The sequence below is a fragment of the Podarcis pityusensis genome, assembly GCF_964106645.2.
Source record: "Podarcis pityusensis genome assembly, chromosome: 1".
NCBI classification, from domain to species: domain Eukaryota; kingdom Metazoa; phylum Chordata; class Lepidosauria; order Squamata; family Lacertidae; genus Podarcis; species Podarcis pityusensis.
The window spans coordinates 108,957,012-108,976,596 of NC_138028.1; the positions used below are offsets into that span (position 1 = coordinate 108,957,012).

A 19,585-nucleotide genomic window follows, 5' to 3' on the forward strand; every position below is an offset into this window, starting at 1 on the left:
TCCTATAATTAGTTATAGGATAATTAATTAATTAATTAATTAATTGAAACCCCACTTAATTGCCACAGTGGTTTCCAAGCCAGTGGTCTCCCACTCCCTTAAACAAAATTCCCATGGAGCGCTTGAAAATTGCTGCATCTCTGGCAGGTAGCTCTTGCTGGAAATTTAACGGTAAGGATGGCTAGGGGCACAAAAAGACAAGGACACCTTCTGAGGGGATTGGGGGAGCTTTATTTCTTACACAAATAAGTGTGGTGGTAATAATAATAATGCTAGAAGGGTTCCCAGAGTATTTTTGAATTTGTGGATCATGTGAAGTTTATTATTAGGATTGGATTTAAAGCATCTCCTGAAGGCGAAGTTGTTTTTATGCAAGGCAACTCTGCGTCTTCTGCAATCTTCTGTCTCTCTCTGTTTGGGGGATTAGTTCTGTATTCATATTTTATGTGTGGTCTGTATGCTCTATCTGAAAAACACAATAAAAATTGTTAGCGCACACAGAGAGAGATTTTTTAAAAAAGGAAAGAGAATTGTGGAGGTTCTTTGTGGACCACTTAACTATTTTTCTGCCTGTTGTGGCCATTGTGACACGCTGTATGATTTTTAAAGGTATTTTTAGTGCCTCTCTTATTTTTTATCCGGTGGTATTTTATTCCACAGAATGAAAGAAGCAATAAAATGCAATTAAAGATCAATGTGAACATTTAATGCAATGGAGATACCATTTCCTGTCTTCAACCACAAAGACACAGATATGCCACATGCTGCCAAAATGAAGCTCATGGAAACCAGAAGGTCTGTGGACCACAGTTTTGGGAACCTCTGCTCTAAGTTTTACCTCTCATTGGAGGTTTTGCAGGGGGGTGGGTGTGTAAAAAGAGAGAGAGAGAGATCCTAGTACAGTGGTACCTCTGGTTATGAACTTAATTCGTTCTGGAGGTCCGTTCTTAACCTGAAACCGTTCTTTACCTGAGGTACCACTTTAGCTAATGGGGCCTCCTGCTGCTGCCGTGCCGCTGCACAATTTCTGTTGTCATCCTGAGGTAAAGTTCTTAACCCAAGGTACTACTTCCGGTTTAGCGGAGTCTGTAACCTGAAGTGTTTGTAACCCGAGGTGTTTGTAACCCGAGGTACTACTGCACTCCTATTGTGATAAACGTTCGAGGCATAGCTGTCAACTTTCCCCTTTTCTTGCGAGGAATCCTATTCAGAATAAGGGAATTTCCCTTAAAAAAGGGGAAACGTTGACAGCTATGGTTCAAGGGAGGAGCATATAATGCCTTACATGAGCAGCAAAAAATGAAGTCCCGGTACGCCATACTAGTGAGAGCCATTGCAAAAGAAGGCACTGCTTCTAAAACTAAACATTGATAAAAACATGACTGACATCCAGGCACACTGGGACAAAAATATTTCCTCCCCCCCCCCCCCCAATAATTCAGTGCCTGGCAAATCCGCTTCCTTTCAAAGGTGCCTCCATTTTTGCTACCTGAGGTGGCTGCCTTCTCCATAATGGTGGGATCTGCTGCCATTGCCACATGGAAGAGGCTTTGGGTTGCATAAATGTAATGCTACCTCAGTGTTCCAGATTTCTGCTTGCACTGACAGAACATTATTCTCCTCTTCTCCCCTTGTGCACCCCCTAAATCTGTTCTAGGGGTTACGTCAACCCTCTGGAGCAAATTTGAGGCAGGTGCAGGGCATGGGGGAGCAGAGAAAGTCCTGTTGTGGAAGTGGAAATCCTTGTCCTGATGGCCATAGTTGCTGAACCCTTGGAGTCCATACGCAGCACACATCCAGAGGTATACTGAAAGGGGTTTTCTTCATATACTTCTCTGGCTGAAACTCCTCAGTCATGCAAACAGCAAGTATACAAGTGCTTTTTAACCTGCTCCCCATCCATGTGTGGAAAAACGGTTTGTTGGTTTGCATGATGGACATATTAGGAACATCTGTCCGGCAGAAATCTGGGGGAAACCCACAGGGTCCTCCGAAAATACCCACACTCTTTTTACAAAGTTAAAATCATTCGTAAAACATTTCCAACACTGTACATGCATATGGCCAACCAATTCTGCAGGGGCCACATACCGGGGGTGATTGTGGCCGAAGGTGGTTGTGTCACCACCCAACATAAGAACATAAGAGAAGCCAGCTGAATCAGACCAAAGACCCATCCAGTCTAGAATTCTGTTCTCATAGTTAGCCAACCAGATGCCTATGAGAAGCTGGAAGCAGGACCTGAACACAAAAGTACTCACACATTCACTCTCTCCCACATAAGATGTTCACACACACACATCACTGACCTTCTCACCGCATGGTCTACTTTCCTTTTGTCATCACCACCAAAACTGACAAACTTTGGGGGAGCTGGATAAAATGTTTGGGGGGCTGAGCTGTAGATCCAGCCCTACAGACAGGAGGTTGGCCGTTCCTGGTGTAAATGAATAACTAAGTGGAAATAAGCAGCATTCCCCACTAACACCTGCTAATAGGCAATCCAACAAAAGCTGGTCTACAGTTAGCCAAAATTCAGGCACCTCTGAGTTGGTTTGTTGCTCATCAGCCACTTCAGGAACTCTTTGCCAGCCTCCTCATCCAGGAATTTGTGGTAATCGCTGGTGAAAGTGCCATCCGCATGTCTTCTGCCAACGTTTGCGGCCGCTCCAGCTCCTTCTGAGAAACTTAAAGAGGGGAAATGGACAAATAACATCCTTGTGGGTCAGAATAAATATACCCCCTGCCTAATCCTTAATGTTGCTCAAATTCTCCCCAGCAAAAAATGTATAGGGCCAAGTTTTTGTATCTTCTAGCAAAATAGCACTAAGGACATGTTTGCAGACCTATAAAATGGTTTCTTAAAGAAAAAATAATAATAATTCATAACAGCTTGCAAAGGGCAAACGTTTGGCACTTTCAGCCAAGACTGAGAGCTTTTAATGTCCTGATGATTTCAGTGGCAGGTTTTAAAGCTCATACTTATCTGCCTAAATAAATGGAACTTTAAAGTGTTTAACTTGGGCTTCTTCATGCTTCAATAGTGTTCGCCTGACCAAATATTACACACAGCTGCTATTAATTTCAGCATGTAATACCAAATCTCACCAGTTGGGATTAATCTAGCATTGAGCAGCTATGACATTGAATCCAAACATCTTATTCTAGTACTGAATTCCCGCTAGTGGGTTCAGGAAACGTTTCTGGAGCCGCAGATCCATTTTAAATAAGTGGGACTGCTCCAGATTAAGCAGGTTATGGATGGGAGCCTTCAAATATGTACAAGAGACAGCTATCTCTACTGTTGATTCATCATCACCCGGGGAACCTTCTGTCTAAACGCTTTGAGAATGTTGATGCAGTATTTCAGTATTCTCTGAGAGCTGTATTTCCAGAGAATAAAGTTGTTTGCCTCATCCTAGACAGTAATATCCTTCTGTGTGAGAGGATGTATATGGACGCAAACAATTTTTAAATTATTTCACAAGAGAACAAGTTTCTTAGTATCATGTGAGCCAGCTCCGCTGCGTGAGACCACAGGAATGACAACAGAACAAACATTTCCTGAGAAAAAGTTCAGTATTCCTTGCTCAGAATTTTAATCAAGTTCAGAAACAGAAGATACAATATCAAACCGAGGGTTCCAGTGCTACTGTTGGAAGCAAAAGGCAATATAAAAATGTATTCCAAGCATGCTGAACCCAATATACTTCAGAATTAAATGTCCCCACATCAGAGCTGACTGTTTCATCATTTATTTATTTATTACTTCTTAATCTCTAGATTTAATTCCTAGGAAGGGGCTGGGAGGAGAGAGGGGGAAATGTGTCAAAATATCTGGCTGTCAGCAACATCAAGGAGTCCTGATGGGTTTTGTAGAGAATCTGCAATAGCCTGCAATATTATTTTCCTCGATCTTTTTGATGATGTGTAAGCATATAAGCATACAGAGAGGAATACTGGCCCTGTTTTAATGGCCTTGGGGGTTGCTTTCAGCAGGTACACAAACAAGAGAACTGTGGCTTGCTGTGATCTTTGCCAAACTAATGTCTTAGATTTGACTGGTAATAATATCAAAGCAGCAGAGTCAGTTTTAAAGAACCATTACATTCTCTCAAAGCTATAAAAGGTCTCAGGGATAATTACACGGTTGTGTTTTTAAGAGAAGAAAAACGGGGGCATATTTTGAGCAGAAATGTGGCATGCTTAACCCTTTCCCACTTGCCATTTCTCTGGTCCAATTTGCCCCTCCCAGGGTAAAGGGTGAGCCAAGGGCTACACGGCCCATTTTGTTGCTTTTCTCCTTACAATCACGGTTTTCTTTTAAACCAAAGCAAACCACCCCATGCGTTTGCATGCAACATGAGCCACTATGTTATAGGAAACAGAGTGCAAAAGAGGAGTGTTGCTTTCCCATCTTGTATGGTTGCTTTCTCTTTTTGTTTCTGATTCAGTGACTGATATCCAGTAGGACAGGTAAGAACAGACATATACCATGCCTTGCTGCCAATTACAAAAATGTGTTTTTGTCTATCAGATTATTATCATCTCCACCATCCCTCTCCAGCCATTGCCACAGGTATCTTCTCAAGAGCCACTGAAATGCCCAAAGTTATCTATAACCAGGTGTTTCAGAAATTCCTTTTTTTTTACTCTCAGTTGTCTTTCTTCCTAACTTCCAACATGCATCACCGTGTTTGACTCTCAGATCTCATTTTGCTATCATCATTACAGCAATGTCATAATCAATTTTTATGGCGCTCCTATGGCATACGCAGTGTCTTTTACAGCTGGCAATATAGATTTTGAGCACAGAATCGAGGGAAGGAGGAAGAAAGGCAGGAAGGAAGTTGGGCCCTGCTCAGAAAGAGCTCACAGTCTAAAGGTACAAAACAAGTACAGATGGGACAAAGCGTGTTGATCTTTCGACTGCCAGGCCGCACAGGCAAAAATGTGTAGGGGGCTTGCAGACGTCTCTGAGTGGGCTTATTAAGGGAAGGAACGGAGGCAGAAAGATGCCGTTCCAAATGTGCAGTCACTGAGGAAGATGGATCAAAGTCAGCAGCAGTGGGTAGAACAGGCCAAAAGGATCAAAAAGAAAAGGAGGTTGTCACGAGAGTGGTGAGAACAGGATGTAGGTGGTTACTGATGGAGTACAGGTTACTGATGGAGGTGTTGGCAGCCTAATGTTATGGGATGCTTTGAGGCAGGAAAGGAGGGGTAAATATATTCAACGTAACACACAGCAAGAGTGGGAAGGCACACACACACACAAACACCCTTTTGTAAAGGGATGGGAAAGACAGTGACAGTGTGATGATGAGTTTTTAGCAGCAACTTCTTGAAAAGGAGGGGAGAAGAAGGAGAGGCTTGAAGAGGAGGAGTTTGTACAAACTTTGGAAACGGGGAAAAATGGAAGGGAAAGGAGGATGCTGGGAACAGCGGCAGATTGGGATCCTGGGGCAAACGGGGAACCAGAGAGATTGGGGTTGACAGAACTTGGGGTGGTCAAGAAGCCGGGTGCAAGACGTTTGAATGGAAGCAAAGCAGGATAGGGAAGAAAGCAGAGGAAACGTGAAACCAACATTGATCTTCTGTACCACTTGACCTCATGGAGAAAACGTGACCCATTCGAGCATGAAACAGCACAACCAAAGTCTCAAAAGAACTACGTTTTAATTGGCAGGTGGATCATTCCACACCCATGACAACATTTTCAATTACAAAAGAAGACTATGAAATACAGTGAGGAAGGTGTGGGAGCAATACATTGTGGTTCCAGCAGGCTTCGATTGGTATTAATCCCCCCACCCCCCAAAAAAGCTAAGAAATGCTTAGCAACAGATGGATTCTTACTCTCTTCTTCCTCCTCCATTTGCTAGCCAAGCAATGAACTCCTTGGCAGCTTGGCTCTCCAAGTAAGAGCTGATGTCACTGGTGAAGGTGCCATCAGCATGTCTCTCGTATTCAGCATGACGCCTGGCGAGTCCGTTGCTAAAAGAAGAGTAGTAGCCTTAGAACTAGGAACGCTGGTGAATTTCACAATAATCGTGCATGCACACAAGCACAGCTTCATCCACTCGTTTGCAAGCTTTGAGAGCCGATTGCGCCTCGGGCAAGTGTTAGCAATATTTAACAAGACCGGCTGCGGCGGTGGCAAGAAAATAACAAACTGAAAGGCTGTGTGTTGAAGTTGGCTGTTGTAACTGTACAGCCCCTTTCAAACTCAGATTGGCTGCGCTTCTGAAATGTGTGCTCCTATGAACTCTGCTTAGCTAAGATGATGGCACTAGCCGTGGGTCGGGCACACCAACGCCTCTGTTGCATTGCAGGAAGAAGAAAACAAAGACACTGCAAGACAAGCAAATCACAATCTGCCTGGGGGTGTGCAGATGGATGCTCGATTATGATGGTCAGCGATGAATGCAATGGCAGCAGAACGACAAAGAGCAAAATCCATTGTGCAAAAAAGTTATCGCAACAAAGGTGAACCAAAGTCAGTTATGATATTTTAAAAGGAGAGGGAGAGAGATTGGACCGAGCTGACATGTGATGAATGAATAGTAGACTGAAACAGAGAGAATTTGAGCAAGCATGATGTGAAAAACAAATGAGCTGGTCAGTGACTGCAAACCCCATCCCTACTCATGACTCAGGCTGCCTTCTTGCTTTGTCTTTTTGCTCCCAGCATCTCTTCCATCTCTCTCTCTCTCTCTCTCTCTCTCTCTCTCTCTCTCTCTCTCTCTCTCTTGTGCTGACCCTATAATGAGCCATGTGACACACGCATCTCAGGTGGCAGACTGCCTACTCCATCCACCACTCGTGGATCCACCGGCCACCACTGCCACCACCACTGCAGCCAGCCCACCATTCACTGTGACTGCGGCCACCACCATTGCCCACCCACCAGACACAGACTGCTGCTTCAGGGAAGCAACTAGAGGTGCTCCGAGGTGGCTCTCTGGACATAACACTCCTGAGTTGGAGGCATTGTGGTTGAGGCAGCCACAGAGAGCATAGACAGATCATGTCAGTTCAACTGCCCATCCCATTCTAGCATGACCAAGAAATAGAAATAGGAGGCATTGCAGATTGGACCAGATGATTCTCAATGGGTAGAGATCTAAGTATCCTCAGAGGGAAGGAGAAGGTTTAGCCCACACCAGGGACCAAAGGGAGAGAAAAGGGAGAGTGTGAGTGGTTAGGTCAGATTCAGTTGTGTCCACCTGGAAAGAAGTGGGGCAGTTCTAGGTTCCATACGACTGCTTTCCAAAGTGCTAACTTGCACTTGGACACATTTGGTCTGCATTCCCAATAAGCCAGTTTGGTTGTCAAAATTAGCATGGAAGGTTATTTGACTGGCTCTCTGATTCCAGGAATTAAGGAGACAGCTCCACTGCAGGACAAGAGCTATTAAGGTCTTCAAAGGAGACTCCTGCTGCCCTCCCCCCAACACATCCACAAGGAAATGGCTCTAGTGCCAGCCCAGTTTAGATACTGGTAAAGAAGAAATCTGTACTCCCCCCCCCCCCCCGCGGCTCAATCAAACCTACTATTCGGTTAGGAAGATTTGCCTCAAGCAACTGCTGACACCACAACAATGTGATCCACACCTGTATCTCATTGCAAATTCTAGCATTTAGCAGACCAAGCAATCCTAAGTATAGTAAGCCAGTGGGACCCGCTTGACTGAAGCCAGTGTTAGTTACCCCTATTCCAAACTCAGTTCAGGAGTAGGGCTACTGGCAGCTGAGCTGGCCAAGTCTGGCAGAGGGAAAACAAGTCTTTAAGACAGAGTTTCACTTAACAGCACCCCTTTTTGCTGATGTACCTCTGCAGGCTTGCTAAATCACATGACTTAGCTGAACAGAGTTAAGATCTAGGGTAAGGAACTTATACCAATGTAAGGTCCACTTGATTTGATTCAGCTTGCTCCACCAGGATGAAGATGTTTCACTAGCATTTTGCTAACTGAATCAGGATTTGGAGCTTATGCTGGCAGAGCCCAGCTATGCCAGGAAAAAGCTGGCTGAGCTGAAGATCCTCTTGAGCTGACCTCTCTCAACCCAGCAGGTTTGGGGTTTGAATTGTCCCCTTTATGGCATCTGTAAACAGTTGTCCACAATAGTACCTCTACAGCAAGAGGACATACAGCACGGGTATGGAGATGTATCGCTTGATGAGGAATCAGGATGTGCTTAACGGTGAAGGTGCTTCCATCAACCTTTTGCCGGCCATGAGTTTTGCTAAAGGGTTCCATTCCCTCCCACACACAAAATGCCCAGCCAAATCAAAGGTGTCAAAGATTCCATTCATCCAGAAACCTCTTTTCATTCTGGGATCAATGAGGGTAGGGGCTGATAGGGTAGGGGAAAGAAGTGAATCAGTGGCCGCCTCTAGTGTAGACCATCTTTCTGAGAATTCTTCCCAAAGACACCTCAAATGGAAAATGGATGTGTTCCCAACCTTTCCTGATGCGATACCCGAGTCATACTGAATCTTCCCTTGCTATTCCCCGCCATTTCAGATTTCCACAAACATATCACTACTGCATTTCTGTTTGTTTGGAAGTTCATGCATAGTAAAACTATTCCCTATATGCATATTATTTTTGTTAAGTTTTATGCTGGATCCCGTTTCACTTTCCCCACCAACATTTTTAAAATCCCTTGGTTTTTCCCCCTCCACTGAATTACATTATGCTTAGTGATTCTTGTGTCTGTGTTAGATTCATGAGTTGAATGTCTACATATTTTGAGAAGCACCGTTAAAGGCATTTAGTGTAAACCTATGTAAAACTCTGTAAGCTTGTTAGCTAAGGACTACTTCACACTCCTTGTGGACATGACTACATATAACATATTTTACATCCACAAGTAAAAATATAATGTACGCAAACAGGTGCATTGCACAGGTGCATGTGTCAGGAAGCTGTGATGGGCTCTGGTTCCCTGCAACCTGCACCACATGGTATCATGTATCCACTTGGTATTTACCCCCACCTAATGTGTGAAGTAGACCGGGCATCATGATCAATCAAGAGAACATAATCCAAAAGGCAGGTGTGGGTGGTTCTAACAACACACTTGTCCACAATGCCAAGGGAACAGCTACCTGTGATATCATGTCTGAAACTAGCAGACATCATTGTTTTTACCTGACTATACTTGAATTCATTATAAAAATCTAACTTGAGCTACTGCCCTAAGCCCGTCTATTTGTGTGTCACTGTCATGGAATGGAACAGCCATGAAAGAGAAGTCACCCCCAATCCAGGAAGGATCATGCACAAGCAGAAAGAGGTTTCCATGCACACATAACTTCACAAAAAGCTACTGTGTACAAAAAGCCACATTTGGTACACCCTGAGAGGACAGCCATAGTTCAGTGGTAGATTTGATCTGCGTGCAAAAGGTCTCAAACTCAATCCCTAATGTTACCAGATAAAAGGATCAGGCAGCAACACTTGGGGAGGGGGAACCTCTGCCTGAGGCTCTGGAGAACCACTGCCATTCCGGTCTAGCTCTAAGGTGGGTGTGAGAAACCTTTGGCCCTCTGGATGTAGCTGAACTGTGAACCCCACCATTGCTGGCCAAGTTTGCTGTGGTTGATGGGAGATGAGGTTCAGCAGCATCAGGAAGGGCCAAGCTTCCCCACAGCTGCTATAAGCATCATCATATGTAGACATTACGTGTTGGGAGAACTTTTTCCAGGAGGCACACCTTCTCTCCCACCAGATGGTCAGATCTGCATTGTCAGCATTGAGAGGGGAGATTCTTCATAGGCAATAGCATCCATGTAGCACGCTATTGCACTCGAGGGCTAATGTTTTCCAGATTGTGTGTGTGTATGTATATATAAACTGAGAGCACTTCCAGACTGTTGGTGTTTTCAGGTGGGATGCAGTCACGTGCTGGCAAATTTATAGGGGAATGGAACAAACCCGCTTTCCCAAAAGATTGGACTTTTTGAAGTAAGGAAGGTGGCTGGGAAATGTGCTGGAAAGTGTGGGATAACACTTGCCTTGACACAACTGTCACCTAACTTCTCCACAAACAGATCAGAAAAAAAGCTTGTTAAATAGCCAGAATTCTCTAATCTCCCTGCAAACCAAGAGGAATGAGTACTCAATCAACTGCCCACCTGGAAGTACCCTAGTCAAATTGGTTTAGGATCTGTTTTTTTATATTCCCTGTGTTAAAAAAAATCTGAAATTACTTAAAATACCTTGAGAGATTGTCCAGGAGGTTTTCTTTCTCACTCTCTTCACGTCCTTGTCTGCAGCAGAGGTCCATAGGCATTAGGTTATTAAAATTACATTTGCACAGATATGTAGACGGGGGAGGGGCATTGCACATCAGTTAACTATTACAAGCTTAAATGTATACAACAAGAATCATATAGGAATTCCATTACGTCTGCATTTAATTCTATTAAGATCCCAGCGTTGTCTTTCGTTAGGGACATAATTTATATATGTATTACAACTGATTGACCAACCACTGCACCCAGCAGCTAAGAATGATCAATCCTGTTTGGTGTCTTAGGATGAAAGACACCTCCAAAAGTGTTTAGGACCACAACTACCATCAACCCCAGGGTGGCTATTGGGAAAAGCTGGGCTTAATCTGATGGGCTGTGGTCTGTTCAAAAGGAACATTGGCACAGCCACTCTTGATATTCCATAACCAATGGAAGGCTGTGAAGTTCTCCTTTGCATTCTGGGAGGCTGTAGGATTGATGGGTAGGGAGGCTGCCCACAGAATGAACTCAGCCACAAAGACAACAACACTCCAGAGGGACCCCTTTCCTGGCAGCTCTCTGCTTGCCCTATGCAGAACATAAAGTGGTAGGACCATGACCTCTTAGATTATCTGAGACTTTCACATATACCAAGAGAGAGCTTCATTTATCAAGTTGCTAGCCAATGTCATCTGATTAAGGCATTGTTCGACAGACTGATGGAACAACAGTGATGGCTGAAGTGAACATAAGACCCCAAAAGAGAAACAACAACAATACACACGACAGTGAAGCAGCAATGGCAACGAAGTATGTGGACAGCAACATATCAAATACTGATACGCATGTGAAAGACACCAAAGTACCAAATGACTTTGGCTGTCAGCATGAGAAATGGTGAATGATCACAACATAAAGTTGTGAAGGAGAAGTAAAGAGGGGGTGGAATAAAGAAAAGGAAACCCACAAACACAGTTGCTTTATTTCAGGAGTTTCCAATAGTACATTACTTTTGCTTAGATTTTGCTGCATTGGTTTTCCAAGCTGTATTCCAGGGAAGGCTGGTGTTCCTTAGAAGCTTAGCTGCTGGTCCTCAGTCAGAAGATTATCAGTGGCTAAGCAATGCTGTAATGTAGTTTCCCCATCACTGTCAGTGCTCCTACAGGGGAATGTTATAGGTCACACTGTCAGTTCATTGAGGGCTACACTGGTGCCTGATCACCTTGGCTGAGAAGTGAGAGGATGCTCCAGAACACTTCCTGGCATCTTCTTCAATGGAATAGGAATACCATGGCAGATGAACTGGAATTCCTCAGTTGACAAATCAGCAGAGTAAGGATTCCCCGAAGGCAAGCAATTTGAAAGCCATTACTTTACTGCACGACAGTACTATGGGTAGGATCCACAGTGGACCAATTCCTTCCTTTGTGCTTTCACCTTGTGCAGAGGGGGCATCGAGATGCATCCAATGAACTTCTTCCTTGGACAAGTCTGTTTCACGTAGCCAGCTATGCACACAGTTCACATCTAAGGATGTGCATATCTGCATGCATAACTTTCCTCCTTGGGCCCACATTCTTCTGGGAAAGAGACCATAGCTCAGTGCATATGCCTTGTGTACTGAAGGTCCCTGATTCAGTATGGTGTCTCCAGTTAAAGATCAGGTTGCAGGTAACAAGAAACACCTGCTTGAGAGCTTGGAGAGTGCCTGGTAGTAGAGTAGATAACTTTGGGCTTGATGGGGAAATAGTCTCACCCTGACATAAGGCACAGTTTTTTTTCCTAGGGGAAGGGCACATGCTTCATATACTAAAGATCCAAGATTCAGTTCCTGGCATCTCTAGGAAAGTAGGACTAAGAAAGACCCCATACGAAACTCTGGGGAGGTGCAGCCAGTCAGTGTAGACAATAGTGGGTTAGATGGACAATGGTCTCACTTGGTATAGTGTTCTATAGTCCAGCCCAAATGCACCAGTGTATTACAGTACTATAGCTGGAACATACCTTGCTGTGCTTTAGGAGGCTATGTAGACTGTTCTGTCTATTGTGTTATCTTCTTTTAAACCACGTGGCAGTTATTATCTTGATCCTACATATGGTAATGTTAAACTTCCAAATAAAGCTGTTCCAAAAATAATTTCACTTAATGGCCTTACAACTTTGTCATTCTTCTGATAACAAAGTTACAGAGTTGAATGTTTCAAAAGGTCCTCATTGTCTCATCTCTGAAAATGTGTGTGTGTGTGTGTATGCATTGTCTGATAGGATGTTTTAAAGGAACAGCTTTAAAATAAAACTGATATTCTAGTGTACAGGTTTTATTTTGCTATTGCCGTGTCCTGGTTAGAGCGCTTGATTAGGGCCTGAGATACCAGGGATGAAATCCCCACTCAGCAATGAGCCAAAAGGCATACCAGCAATGATAGTCAGAGTTCGGAGGAACGATAGCTGCACCAACACAGTATCATTCTACTATGAGCGTGATTGAAAAAACACGCACTGGATTGTAGCCAAAGGGTTCAGATGTTCTTCAGCTTTAACTCTATTGATCAAATGGGAGTTGCTCAAGTAGACAGTGTTTACTGTTGCACAATTCGCATTCCTTTCAGCGGGTTTTGCATCAGAAAACTTTTCATTTGATTGTTAGTTATTGCAACTAACACCTGTTGGAAAAATGTTAAAATGAGATTTACCTAGCATCTGTATCTCAGGGTGCTGGAAATTATGGAGTGACACATTTGCAGCAAAGAGATGATGCTGAGTTCTTTGTGAAAAGATGCTTTTGTAATAGATTCGAGTGATGCTATTTGCTCCGATCTCTCAGCATAGAATGGGCTGTAAATCAGGATGGATAGATGGACGAACAAACAATTGGACAGATGACTGAATGGATGGATGGATGGATGGATAGATGGATTGATTGATGGATGGATGGATGGATGGATGGATGGATGGATGGACAGATGCATGGATGAACACTGAAGCTCTTGGAATTGATCCAAACTCTACATATTTAGTTGGATGAAGTTATCCCCTCATCATGCAGTCTCCTTGGTTTATATGGTACCAGGTACACCAGCATAAGACTTTCTTGTGCGTGCCATGTGGCAATTTATAAGGGGGTTCAGGTGGGGTGTGTCCATTTTGCTTACCCGCTTCTTTTAGTGTTCATTAACCACTGTACAAAATCTTGAGCTCGTATCGTGTCCAAGTACTTGCTGTAATCGCTGGTGAATGTACCTTGTGAATGACGTTTCACTTCATTCAGCTGTCTAGAGTCATCTAAGAGTTCGGCCTGGGAAGCCTTGAAGGATCTATAAGTGTGGTTTGTAACAAAATATTTGTACTGAAAATTGCACATTTTGAAAGTCACCGTACCATGTATCAAGCTCCTCATCAGAGATATGCAACTAATGTACTAGAAGTAATAATGGCTGCTAAGAAAGGATTGTTAGTTGCTTAATAACAGTTTGGTAATGGGAAATAGAGATTTTGCTTACACAACAAAAACCAAAGGGACAAAAACATCAGTGGTTGAATTGGCAATTTCATTTGCTGCTGGCTTATCCAATTTTTTGGGGGTGGCAAGATTAAATGATAGCATCTTAAACAGACTCTGTTACCAGAAAATATGTAGCCCACATTTGGGTTATTATAGCATTAAAAGTTTGATCTCTGGTGTTTACCTGGATTTCTCTTCTCTGTCTTGAAGGGCACTTTGCCAGCTGCTCTGTACAATCATTAAAAGCAACCCAGCCACAAAGTACATGTTTTTCATTTTCGTCACCTGTAGGGCAGAGTTAGAGGGGGAAATAGTCATTGCAGCCTGCTTCATACACTCAAGACCTGTCCTGAAGACACTGAAAGATGGATCAGCCATTATACCTCCATGTGGAAGTCACAAAGAACTATTCTGTGTACCAGAGGAATTTACATAGGAAGAAGCCTCAGACCAGATTAGATGATCCATTCATTTAATTCACACACCCCAGCCCCCAGTTTATAATAAGCCTGAAAACCTCAATTTGTGTTCAAAGCAGTAGGGATCATTTAATGTACCACTCTGACTGACAGCAGTTCCCCCAAAATCTCAGGCAGAGGTTTTCCCCACGACATAGTTCCTGACATGTTTAGCTGGAGTTGCCAGAGATTGACTCTGGAACAGTTTGCATGCTAAGCACATGGCCATACCTTTGGGGGAAAGCCATGCTTATGAAGAATCTACGTGTCAATATAGTGAAATCCTAATGGTTGCTAGCACAGGCATAAAGTCTTCCAAACATTCTAGGTGAAACCACATGACTAGTGGATTTTACAGCCCCAACCTGGAGTGTTGCTGTCCAGCAGATACAACCCTTAACAGCTTTTGTCACAGGGGTGTGACATATGAATATGAGCCTTTCTTGGAAGGACACCCACTGAAATCAGTTTGACTTCCTTCCCTGTGGAATGAATCTCCATAGAGACTAAAAATTAATAGATGGATTTAGAGGATTAAATATGATTTAGAGCAATGTATCCCAAACTTGAGTCTCCAGCTGCTTTTGGACTATAGTTCCCATCATCCCTGACCACTGGTCTCACCAGCTAGGGATGATAGGAGTTGTAGTCCAAAAAACAGCTAGAGACACAAGTTTGGGAAACACTGATTTAGAGAGTGTAAACATGATTACTCCATAACTCAATTGCGTAAATAACGAAAAGGAATTCCTAGCACCCTGCGATATGGCACAACTTTTATGTGGGTTTCTATTTTTAGTTACCAACAACTGGCACAATTCTGCAAAACTGAGTTATGCAACCACGTCACTCTGAAAGCAGGGGCACGGGACTTGATCAAAGCTAACAAGCTCTTTTGCTATGTTAGGCCCTGTTTTGTAACATGTTTCGTAAGAATGCACACAAACTGTCCTGCCGCCACTGCTGCCTTGCCTGCCACCGCCTTCCTTTTCAGATTTGCAAGAATAACGCAGTCCTGCTCTCCCTTCCTTATGTCCTTCAGCAGTGCAATGCTGCCTCCTAGTGCTATTTCCCAAGAGGGCATGCTTCTTCCCAATGATATTCTAAAAATCTCAAGCTGATGCTCTCGATGGCCTCTCTTAGGGATGAATATATATGCTGATGAAGACACTCTCCACAACATCTGAATCAAGAGAGGCTATGCAAGCTCTGGACCAGTGCACAAACACAGTGGTGGATTGAATGAGGGCCAATAAACAGGGTCCGAACCTTGGGGGAGATGGAAGGTTTTTGGGTCGGTGGCTTCTGTGTCTGAAATATAAGCCAATTGAGAATTTATAATGGAAATTTTTTATTTTAGAATCAGCTAATGAATATTAGGGAAAATGTGGGAATGAAACTATACGACTCTAGCAGAAATGATATCAGGAGCTATGTATATTTGGAAACTAAGATTTAAGTCTTAAGGTACTTAGGGGTAAGATAAGGTTAAATAAATTAAGGTAATCTGAATAACAGAATATGGGGAAAGATGGTAAGGATTTGTTGAGTTAATTATTAGGTTAAATTGTTAAGATAAATTTTATAACAAAAATTGAGTAAGATGGAAAGAATTTGCTGAAATAATTACTAAACTAGAACACAAAAACGGAGGTGTGAGGAGGTCAATGAAACAAGCAAATGGAAATTATGGATATGCAATTTGGGTTTTTTTTCTTTTTTCTTCTTTTTTATTTTCTTTTGCTGATTGTATATTTTGTGCTTTTCTCTTTTTTATTGTTTTTTTGTATTGTAGAGTTGTTTTTTTATTTTTTCTCTTTTTTGTAATTCTGAAATTATCAATAAATATTATTTTTAAAAAATGAAATATAAGCCAATTGCCTGTTCTGGATGGGGTGATGCACCCTGTAAAGGATCAAGTACATAGCTTGGAATACGCATGGATGCACCTTTGTGATTAGAGGGCCAAGTGACCTCTGTGGCCAGGAGTACCTTTTCCCAGCTTCAGAACATAATAAGAGGCTGTTGGTTCAGGTCAATGGCTGATCTAGTTCAGCATCCTGTTCTCACAGTGGCCAACCGGGTGTATGTGGGAAACCTGCAAGCAGGAGAGCATGCTCCCCTCCGATGGCTTCCAGCGACTGGTATTCAGAAGCATTGCTGCCTTTAACTGTGGAGGGAGAGCACAGGCATGTGGCTAGTAGCCATTGATCGTCATCTCCTCCATGGATTTGTCTACTTCTCTTATAAAGCCAACCACATTGGTGGCCATTGCTGCCTTCTCGGGGAGCGAGTCCCATAGACTGACTATGTGTTGCATGAAGAACTGCTTTCTCATATCTGCCCTAAATCTTCCAACATTCAGCTTCACTGGAGGTCTGCAATTTCCTGCACTATGAGAAAGGGAGGAAAACTTTTCTCGAACCGCTTTCTCCATAACGTGCCTGGTTTTATAAATTTCTGTGATATCACCTTTTACTTGCCTTTTCTCTAAACTAAAAAAACAAACAAAACCAACCCCAAAGCTGCAACTTGAAAAACAAGTCCTTAGCAGTAAACTCTGTTGAATTAAACAGGCTTACAAGCCAGCATGTTTAGAATCAAGGTGTATTGCTGCTAAACTATATACAATAGTATACAGAAGATTTTATTTGTTGTTGAAAAACCTAGGTGTGTGCACCATCATTTGGGTGCATTGTGATGTTCCAATTTACAAAAGAAGAAACCAACACCATGCTCAAAAAGTAAAACGGAAAAGAATGCTTGACAAATATGGAAGAAAACTGCCTTCCTTGCTAGGAGCGAGGAATTGGCAAATCTGACCATTTTGCTTTCTCTGTTTCCCATTTTTCTGTTAAGTCCAGTTCTCCACATTTCAATCTTTTTTAAAGTACTCATGAAAATTCGCCATCATTTCCGCGTGAATTTCTCATAATATGCACATTTTTGCATGCAATTCCTCCTGATAGATGCGTTTTTGCAATTTCCCGTTATATGATGCATCTTTGTATGCTATTTACTGTAATATATGTTCATTTATGTACACTGTACCCTAGTTTCTGCATTCTTGGCTGAAGAAGTGCATTGCAAAATTCAGAGAAGTGCAAAGTTCAAGGGATAGTTATGCTTTGGTTAAAGAATGGTTTCGGAAAGGGTGAATTATGGCTTACATTGGAGGCTACTCATAGGGCACTGGTGGCTATAATCCAGGGTAGGTAAGACAGTTGTTTACCATAGATTTATAATTTTCTGGAAGCTGTCCAGAGTGGCTTGGGCAGCCCAGTCAGATGGGTGGCATATAAAATCATCATCATCATCATTTTTCTCTCACACTAGCTAAAGGGTAACATGATTATTGTGAACTGAGGTAAGGAACATGAACTGAAATGGTGTAAGAGAATAAGATTCCTACGTGTTAATTAACACACTTTTAATTTCAGATTTTTTGGAGTGGGGCTTAGGATGGAACAGCAACTCATTATCCCATCACCTTGAAACTTTCTCATACACTACATAGAAAAGTTTTCTACCATTCATCCATTGGTGATGCTGCTTCAGCCACCAGAGTTCTTAGCTTATAATTCTACATCATTTAGAATAAGACAGAGAAGTTATCTCCAAAACAAAGAGATCAATGTACCCAATAAATTGTTATTTCCCATTGAATCCTCTACGCCCCATATGGATATCTATTTTAATGCCTATGTAAGGTGTAAAAGATCACTTCCTGTACCTAAAAATTGCAATGGAGTCTCTATATGTGGATCGGGGCCATGGTTAAGTCAGAGACATTCAACACTCACCCCCACCCAGTTCTGTGATGCAAATCTCTCCTACCCTGAAACTACTACTAGCTGGAGATGGGAAAACATGCAGGCAGATTGTACTATTGCACTGAAGAATTAGGAAGTGAGAACGGACTGACTCCCCCTTCTCTTGCAACAGAGCTCCATCTGAAATACTTTTCAGAAATGAAAAGGAATAGGGAATCCAATCACAGATTCTTGCATTGCAGAGTCAGATCCTTGGCTATTAATGGGGCATGAAAGATCTCAACTTTGGCTGGAGTGTTCCCAAATTTTGTTTGGCTTACGAGGGTAGTGCTTTTGAAATGTTGCTCTTTAATTTAACAAGGAACGATTCTGGGTCTAAACCTCCCTTTTTCTTTTTTTTAAAAAACAAAAAATTGAAATACAAAATATCCTCATTTTTTAAAAACAACAACAAAACAAACCACCCTCCCTCAACACTTTCATCAGGAATTTTCTCATAATTATACAATCAGTCTTTCTCTCTATCTGTCTATAATTTTATCATAATTATACAATTAGTTTTTTTCTCCCTGCCTGTTGTCATTTACTTCAGTATTACAAACAGCACAGCTTGTGAGTAAAATGGATTTTAAACTAGTTTGCATCGTGTTTCTCAATCCAATGCTTATCATCAAGAGGGAGAAAAAGGAAAACTATTACAAAGCAACCTGTTGATGCAGCCTAAGTTAGCCAAACATACAAGAAGTTCTCCCAATGAATACTACAGGTAACTTTTCTTATTCTTCTTACCTGTAGGTATTTTGGAAGGGTTATGGAGAAGCAGGAAAGGCAGTGCTGTCTCTTTCTTCTGGGACTTCTGGAAGCCTTGAGGATCCAAGAGTATTTGTCTGCTGGTCTCTCCTGTTCAGTCACGGATATCTATATATACTGTTCAGCTCTGGCAAGCACTTATAGGAGTGCATCATTGCTGACAGTTTCCTTAGTCAATTGCGGTGGGGTGGGGGAATTCTGTTGTTTGCCATTCTTTGCATTTGACCATTTTTTTACAACTGATTTCACACGTCTGTTCTGTTTACTCTGTGACATCAGTGTTGACACAGAGCCTAACAAAGTCAATGAGGTGTCACTGTCAAAAGAAGTAACTGTCACCGTGATATTAGACCAACCCAGCGTAGGAATCGAGCACAATTAAATGCAATTCATATTTGATCGCACAAATACTGTGGTCACGATCCAGAATAAGGCATTTTAAAGCATTCCAGAATGAAGTATTCTAAAAAACCCTTTTAACACAGGGGGCTGTCAGACCATTGATTCATCTAGCTCAGTATCATGTTCACCTACTGGAAGATGCTTCCAAGGGTTTCAGGAAGGGGATATTCCCAGCCCAACCTGGAGATGCTAGGGATTCAACCTGAGACCTTCTGCAAAAATGATGCAATTGTAAAACTGAAAACTTTTTTTTAAAAGTAGAACCTGGGACTTTCTCCATACAGGGCAGATCCTCTACCACTGAGCTACGGCCTTATTTGTCCACCTGTGTGTGATTTATTGGTGGTACTGCTGGTACAATGGCGGGTGGCGCTATGGTCTAAACCACTGAGCCTCTT

General features: G+C 42.5%; 1 protein-coding gene across 3 annotated transcripts; it reads right to left on the reverse strand.

Moving 5' to 3' along the window:
* Window positions 1-290: 290 nt before the first annotated feature.
* GCG (glucagon) lies at window positions 291-18,872 on the reverse strand. Of its 3 annotated transcripts, XM_081014855.1 has the most exons (7): window positions 18,765-18,872; window positions 13,929-14,029; window positions 13,395-13,556; window positions 10,228-10,278; window positions 5,857-5,994; window positions 2,544-2,687; window positions 291-466 (listed from the first exon to the last, which is right to left on the reverse strand). In XM_081014855.1, exons 2-7 carry the CDS (start codon window positions 14,018-14,020, stop codon window positions 463-465), a joined length of 591 nt encoding a protein of 196 aa, XP_080870981.1. In that variant the 5' UTR covers window positions 14,021-14,029; window positions 18,765-18,872; the 3' UTR covers window positions 291-462. The 3 variants fall into 3 exon arrangements, with proteins under 3 accessions (XP_080870981.1, XP_080870983.1, XP_080870982.1); XM_081014857.1 differs by lacking the exon at window positions 13,395-13,556; XM_081014856.1 differs by lacking the exon at window positions 5,857-5,994.
* Window positions 18,873-19,585: the final 713 nt, after the last annotated feature.

Bases quoted from the DNA above. Each gene is read 5' to 3' on its own strand.
- GCG (XM_081014855.1), bottom strand. From the start codon at position 14,020: ATGAAAAACATGTACTTTGTGGCTGGGTTGCTTTTAATGATTGTACAG. The intron at 13,557-13,928 runs GTAAACACCAGA...CCACACTTATAG, and splicing joins GACAGAGAAGAGAAATCCAG to ATCCTTCAAGGCTTCCCAGG. The intron at 2,688-5,856 runs GTAAGAATCCAT...CCCCTCTTTAAG, and splicing joins AATGGAGGAGGAAGAAGAGA to TTTCTCAGAAGGAGCTGGAG.